Source organism: Lathyrus oleraceus, chromosome 2, assembly GCF_024323335.1.
Source record: "Lathyrus oleraceus cultivar Zhongwan6 chromosome 2, CAAS_Psat_ZW6_1.0, whole genome shotgun sequence".
NCBI lineage: Eukaryota > Viridiplantae > Streptophyta > Magnoliopsida > Fabales > Fabaceae > Lathyrus > Lathyrus oleraceus.
The window spans coordinates 71,692,965-71,700,598 of record NC_066580.1 but is presented as its reverse complement, the minus strand read 5'-3'; the positions used below and the strand labels follow the sequence as shown (position 1 = coordinate 71,700,598).

The window sequence follows — 7,634 nt, the reverse complement described above, 5'->3', positions numbered from 1 at the left end:
CATCTCACCATTTATATATCACATCATTGATCATACGCAACAATCAATTCATGATATAACATCAATAAACAACAACAAACAACAACAACTATCATTAGGTAGCTCTGCACGTTAGCTTTCTAACGCTTTAAAAGACGTCTCATTTGGACTTACGGAACGAAAGTTACAACCAAAATTGTCGAATAATGCAGCAAAAGACAAAACAAACATTTTGACAGCCAAAAGTCGACTCAGGGGGTTATAGGTTGATGCACGGGGGACTCTTCCAGCTACAGGTCGACTCATAGCACATATGCATAGGCGCATACTGTGCAAAATTTGAAAATTTCTAATTTCGTTGGTTTGAGGTCGACACATAAGATTATAGGTCGACTCATACTGCAGTTTTTTGTATGCCAAAATCAGGTTTTAACACATTTTGAAAATCATTTAGTGATAATAAACCACTCAAACACTTCCTAACACCAAAATAACTTATTTTAAACATCTATTTTCTCAGAATAAAACCCCACTCCTATTAATCCCTAATTCTACCAATTAACGTACCAATTCAATCGCCAATTCATCAATTCATCATCAATTCACCTCTCTAAACCTTCAACATTTCAACAATGATGGAAAACACACATATACATTCATGATCATTCAAATATGGATTCAATCATATCAACACATATAAACACAAGATCAACCAACCAATTTTCAAAAATTCATCATATAACACATCATCAAATAACACCTAGAAACCTAATGAGATTAAGGACTTCTCATCACCACCCCATCATGCATTACACCTAATTGGTAGTCTTTTATCCCCCCTTACCTTAGCTTTCCAACAATTGATGTTGAATCAAGCAATCTATATGATTCGTTGTTTAAAATCTTAGCTTTTTCTCTTTCTGTCCTTTTGTCTCTTTTCTACGTATGTCAGATATTTACTCTAAAACCTATTCTCCCTATTTTTAGGTTATATAATTCCTCACCACTTTGTTTAATTATGAATTTTCTCACCTCAATACTAGCTTCTCTAATCCCACCACTTATTTCCTCCAATTCTCACTAATGACCCAATTCTATCATTTTATTATTTATTTAATTAATTCGAATAAAATACTATATATTGTAATACTTAATTAAAATTCTAATAACTTCTAAACAACTAAATTCACCTTTTACTCTCTCTCCATACATCTATTTCAAGAATACTTAATCCCACAATTTCACAACAATAATTACAAAAAAACATCAATTAATCAAATAAAATTTTAATTAATTCAATCAAATTAATTAATCGAATTCAAGGTGTTACACTAAATCATCCAACAATTGTGAAAAGGAAAAATTCCAAAGGATGAGGGTAAATAACCTTCTCTATCCTCTTTGCCTAAGCACTCACACATAAATAATTTTTCCCCAGAATTGCAGAATCTCTAAGCTTTTGGTTATGGTATCTCCTCCTAACTCTCCCTCTTTCGAACCCTTGCTCTAACCCTTGTCAAATTTCACGTACGTCAAACAAAACCTATTTTCCTCTCACTTTCTCTATTTAAATAAAACAAATAAAATCTAATTATTTATTTTTAATATTACTCATGATACCCTCATCTCTCGTTAATTACTCACAAACTCCAAAACTCTACTTAACTTTTAATTTCTATCCCACACTCTATTTTCTCAAATTAAATAATTAAATAAATTAAAATTAAATGAAAATCTCATTTTATTTCTAAAGTGTGTGTTCTCTCATCTTAGGTCATTTATCCTCAAACACATAAAATCAAATGGTTCACCAACACGTCATAAATTTAATTAAAATAGCATAATTAATTAAATATGAAAACAATGTCTTACAATTCTCTTCCCACTTACATAATTTTTCCCTAAAAAATCACTTGAAGGAAACAACTCTGAATACGAAAAACAGGGTGTAAAGTGACATTGCAAGACGTTTCAGTGATTAGACTAACATTTAATGTGCATATTCCCAGGCCGTCAGTTTCCACTTACTTATTTTTTTCATTTTTGCAAACCATAAGTCCGTTGGGAAGACCAAGACAAGGAATGAGGACCACCCAACAATCTCAATCTTCACTTTACTAGGTAATATGTAGGCTTTAGGGAGAACTTGTTCTAGACCGACCAAATACTCAAAAAACGGGAAGTCCAATTACATAAAAGTCTAACCAAAAGCACCAGACCGACCAAATACTCAAAAAACGGGAAGTCCAATTACATAAAAGTCTAACCAAAAGCACCATTTACATGATAATTGAGGGCCAAGTAGAACCACGCTAGAGGGTCGAACGATTGATTTCATCTGTCCAAACATCACCGTCATCGCATTTGATTAGACGGCTCCCCGCATCTCATGTCGAGTTATATGATATATAAGCTTTACCACTTACTATTTACATGTATTATTATCCCACTCTCGCCCTCATTACCTATTCTCTATAATTTCACTTACTTAACATTATCATTAGAATGCTAATCTTACATGTATATCTTACTCTTCCGTATCTAAAGATTTGTCGTCGTGCCGAAAGTAATTATTTCTCCACCACCTCTCGCTCTTGGTACCACCACGGAACAAATGATACGGGTTTAGACATAACTTGTTAAAAAGGAAACATCAAGAGAGTATAGACTTATGTTTGTTGCAATTTGTTTTTAAGTTTTCCAACTCTACAAAATAATTATGGCTTCATGTAGGAGCGATGAAATTAACTATCTTCATAAGTCAAGTCCTAACGGTTGGAAATAAAGAGAACTAAAAAAAGGTCATTTATAAAGAATAAAAGAAAAATATGGCCATCAAAATCATCAAGTTAAAGAGGAGAATCCTATAAAGTAAGTGGAATCTGAATAAAGTTAGTGGAGTATGATCATAAGAAATTAATATACGTAGAAACAACATAACCATACAAAAGAACTATCCATAAGAAGATGCTTATTAGAATGCCTCATCAACTTTATAAATAAGTGGGAATATAAACATAATTGATCATGAAAGTAAAGCCAAGTGAACAAATTAAAGACAAACAAATAATCAAAACTTTAAACCAAAATGATACAATATTATTAATAGCTTGAGAGGAGAAACATGTGCATAATGCTCTTGAACTTTTGAGTCTTTGTCCTTTTTATTAAGTCAATGTTGCATGATGTGAAAATTAATCACAGCATTAGATGCTATTCTCACTATGTTAATGGATATAATTGTTAGTTATCCATGTTGATATATACATGTAGAATATAGGACATTGATATTTTAAGCATGGTAGTTAGCATAATGAGAAAGAGATTCTGCTTACAAAAGCTTCTTGATTATATAAGTGCATGCTGTGAATAAGTTTTTGTGTGGAAAGCTTTACAGAGAGTAGTGAGGGGGAAAAGGGATGGGAAATAGCATAGTAACATACAACAAATACAAAAGTTTCTTGTTCTTTATCAAAAAATACAAGTTGACTGAGCTCGTTCCGCCTCAGGATCTTCAGGAGGTTTTTTCCAAGTTCGCCGGAGGTGGATCGTGCATGTCAACTGAGCAATTACACCAGTTTCTCGTGGAGCATCAAGGCGAAGAGAGTTTCACCTTATCGGATTCGGAGAAAATTATTGACAGGATTTTGCAACTGAGAAGGACGCATATGGAAACGGTTCATGTTGATCAAAATAGAGAAAGGGAAATCACTCTTGATGATATCTTCCGATTTTTGCTTCTAGATGATTTCAACGGTCCTTACAAAAACAAGGTAACAATAAGTAATAACACGTTTTGTCAGTCAATCAGAGTATTCAGATGAAGATCAGACAATTCGTAATTTAAATGAAAATTTACTAAAGTCGAAACCTAAATAGTCCAATCTTCATATGATGATTTGAATTTTCTTATGATTTCGTGGTTTGATTTAATTGGCCTTACTTTGCTAACAAGAAAGTGAAAATAAATTTACAGGTACATCATGATATGAATGCTCCATTGTCACATTATTTCATATATACAGGACACAATTCCTATCTTACTGGAAATCAATTAAGCAGTGATTGCAGCGAAGAGCCGATCATAAAGGCGCTTCAACGAGGCGTGCGTGTTATCGAACTCGATTTATGGCCAACTTCTAATAAAGATGATATTAAAGTTGATCATGGATGGTACTATCATTTTGACTATATGAAAAGTTAAATCAAACTTTGTTTACATGATCTTAATCATTTTTCAATTTGATTTTTATCACTTTTCCACATGATATCAACACAGGACACTTACAAATCCTGTCTCACCTATCAAATGTTTGGAGTCTATAAAGAAATATGGTTTTGTTGCATCTCAATATCCAGTGATCATAACTATAGAAGATCATCTTACAGAAGAACTTCGAGCGAAATTCGCAGAAGTATGCAATAGACTATATATCCCGTCTTACTTTTACCTTTTTAATCTCGATTTTCATTCATTTTTCTTTTTATCTTGTGGTAGATGGCAACTCAAATATTTGGAGAAATGCTTTATTATCCTCAAGCAGAATGTTTAAACTTAACAGAATTCCCTTCACCGGAATCATTGAAAAATCGAGTTATTATATCAACCAAACCTCCAAAAGAACGCTTTGAGTCCAACCGAATCAAGGACAATGGCAACTATCCTGTACTAGATGGAAGTAGTGAATCATCAGAAGACGAATCATCGGGACAGGAATCACCAGACTCCGCGAATGAAGTGGAGATTAAGAGCACGGTGAGAAATGAGAAATGCTAATAGTACTATTAATAAGCTTTGCATGACTGCGTTACAATATTTTTCATGTTTATTAATCAGAATGGACGTGATCGCGACGAGGGAGAAACCAGTTCGTGTGAATGTGATCAAAGATTATTTCAAGAGTGTTCACCTGATTACAAAAGTATAATCACAATTCATAATAAGAAACTCAAGGGTAGCTTGAAAGATAAATTGAAAACCGATGGTGAACTCAGACGGTTAAGTTGGAGCGAAACAACCTTAGAAAAGGCTTCGGAATCTCATGGAACAGACATCATTAGGTATGTGATTCACTAGTAGAAAAGTTTGATCAGGTTTTAGTATCTAAAAATCTCCTATGGTTTATCTGATTCAAACTGTTAAATTTTCAGGTTCACACAGAAAAATATCCTCAGGGTATATCCAAGGGCGACACGTGTCAAATCATCGAATTTCAAACCATATCTCGGGTGGATGTATGGAGCTCAGATGGTCGCATTCAATATGCAGGTTAGCAAGAGAATTTGTGAGTAATATCATTGACACTACAGATTCAAGATATGTCCGGCCTCTAACACCGAGATTCGGGGACATTCAATTACTTCACTTGCAAGTTACTATTTTTTTTTATCTCTATAGGGGGTTGGAAAATCTCTCTGGTTGATGCAGGGGATGTTTAGAGCAAATGGAGGGTGTGGTTATGTAAAAAAACCTGAAATTCTAATGCAGAAACTTCACTGTGACCATGAGTTTGATCCAACAAGGATAATGCCAGTAAAGAAGACATTAAAGGTATGCATACCATATAGTATATCAATGCTACAAGATAAACTCATTTGTTTGATGACATCTTAATCTTATGTTGTCATGTCAAATTAACAAGGTGAAACTATACATGGGACATGGATGGAGTTTAGATTTCAGTCCTACACACTTTGATATGTTCTCTCCACCAGACTTTTACTCAGAGGTCAGTTGGAAATAAGTATAATGTGTTTTATGTTCTAACCTATGAAGCACAGAAATTTGAAACACGACACAGACACTAACGCGTCAGATACAGACACCGACATATTTTCAGAAGTGTCGGTGCTATAAAGTTTCTAATTGATATATTAGTTTTTTTTACAGGTTGGTATTGTTGGTATGCCTTGTGATATTACAAAGAAGAAGACTAAAGTGATCATGGACAATTGGTTTCCTGTGTGGAATGAAGAGTTTGAATTCCCTTTAACTGTTCCAGAGATTGCCTTACTTCAGATACAAGTAAAAGACAGAGATCCAACTGGAAAAGATGATTTTGCTGGTCAAACATGTTTGCCTGTGTCTGAGCTAAGATCTGGATTTAGATCGGTCCCTTTGTATAATGAAAAGGGAGAACAATTTAAATCTGTAAAGTTGCTAATGAGCTTTCAGTTTGAATGAATTGTAAAAGTAATTAAATCTTTTAGGATATGTATATCATTTTTTTTATTCTTCCTCCTCCCCACAACACGGGTGATCCAGATAACCATTTCAAATATATTAAAAAAAAAAATAAAGGAGAGAGAATGATATTTTTTCTAAAATATCTCTTATTAAATATTGAGAATGATAAAAGTAATATTAATTAAAGGATAAAATTGGAAAAAATATATTGGAAAATTGAAACAGATCATTTATTTTGTAACACTTTTTTATTACAAATATGTCACTCATTGTGAGACGGAGAGAGTAATGTATTTTGTACTAGAATTGAAAATCAATGGTGATCACTGTAGTGAAACTTCTCGTGCGAAGGTGACCGTTCTCCGGTGATTGGAAGAGTATTTGCAAAAAAGAAATTAACATTTAAGTACTTCAATGTTCAAGTTAGTCTCATAATAAAGTGGAAGATTGCAAGTGTGATTAAAATAATACTTCAGGATGACACTTGTATAAATGAGACAATTATATTTGTCCCTGACTTGCCCGACGTGGAGTGCGGGCGACCTTTGGATGTAAATTAACGGTCATGATGGAGTATATCGAGGTCGTGCTCCTATGCAGTATCTTAATGAGAGTCCACCTATTCGTTAGAGGTTGGCGCTCTCTTACTAGACTTATGAGTCATGCTAGTTGGATTGTTGGCCGACCCAAAACACAATGAAGCACATACACGATTGTTTACCGTGAAAATTGGTAAACAACCGCTGAACTTCCAAATTACTAAATTTGGTTACTTACATGATCGATCAGATTGATCCTAGGACATGTGCTAATTGTTTAAAGTAAATTTTGGTAAATACAAATACTTCGACAATATTACGATGACAATAGTGAGTGGACTATTTAGACAATAAAAGACTAATACGAATTAAAGAGAAAGATTGTAAAAGAAATGATGACGATTTCTGGAAAAGTAAAGATAAATTGTATTGCTTCAAAATAACTGATAATGGTGTAAACAAACGTACATTTCTTAATTTACGGTTCCTCTTCACACGGGTAATTGGTAAATTTTACAGACTTTGTACACACTTTGACACACTGATCCTACCACTAAGACCCTCTATTTATACTTAATCGAAATAACCGTTTCCAACGGCCCTTCAATCACGTCGAGACACATGCACTCTGCATGGATGCAACTATCCATTATGCTCCACGTGTACCTTCAACAGTTTCAGATAAGAGCAAAGTTCCCTCCTTTATTTGAATTTCGAATCTCCAGTCGAAATCGTCTTCAAAATATTTAAAGAGATGTTTCTAAGTCCTAACTGCACGCTGGCCATTTTCACCCAAGGATTTTCGACTGGATCTCCCTAATATCAGATTCGGTTGAAAACATCTTCATTGGTCGAAAACATCTTCACATGGAATTTCCATTTTTGTAACTCTAAAATGGGCGTCAAACTTATGAGCTAACAAATTTCCC

General features: G+C 33.9%; 1 protein-coding gene across 3 annotated transcripts; it reads left to right on the top strand.

The window, feature by feature from the left end:
- The first annotated feature begins 3,031 nt into the window (after positions 1 to 3,031).
- On the top strand, positions 3,032 to 6,220 carry LOC127118160 (phosphoinositide phospholipase C 6). Of its 3 annotated transcripts, none has more exons than XM_051048314.1 (9): positions 3,032 to 3,752; positions 3,956 to 4,152; positions 4,259 to 4,394; positions 4,478 to 4,735; positions 4,817 to 5,040; positions 5,131 to 5,248; positions 5,408 to 5,530; positions 5,622 to 5,708; positions 5,870 to 6,220. In XM_051048314.1, the coding sequence occupies exons 1-9, from the start codon at positions 3,399 to 3,401 to the stop codon at positions 6,161 to 6,163; spliced, it is 1,791 nt and encodes a 596-aa protein (XP_050904271.1). In that variant the 5' UTR covers positions 3,032 to 3,398; the 3' UTR covers positions 6,164 to 6,220. The 3 variants fall into 3 exon arrangements, with proteins under 3 accessions (XP_050904271.1, XP_050904272.1, XP_050904270.1); XM_051048315.1 differs by having other exon boundaries at positions 3,034 to 3,752; positions 4,042 to 4,152; positions 5,378 to 5,530; XM_051048313.1 differs by having other exon boundaries at positions 3,035 to 3,752; positions 5,378 to 5,530.
- Positions 6,221 to 7,634: the final 1,414 nt, after the last annotated feature.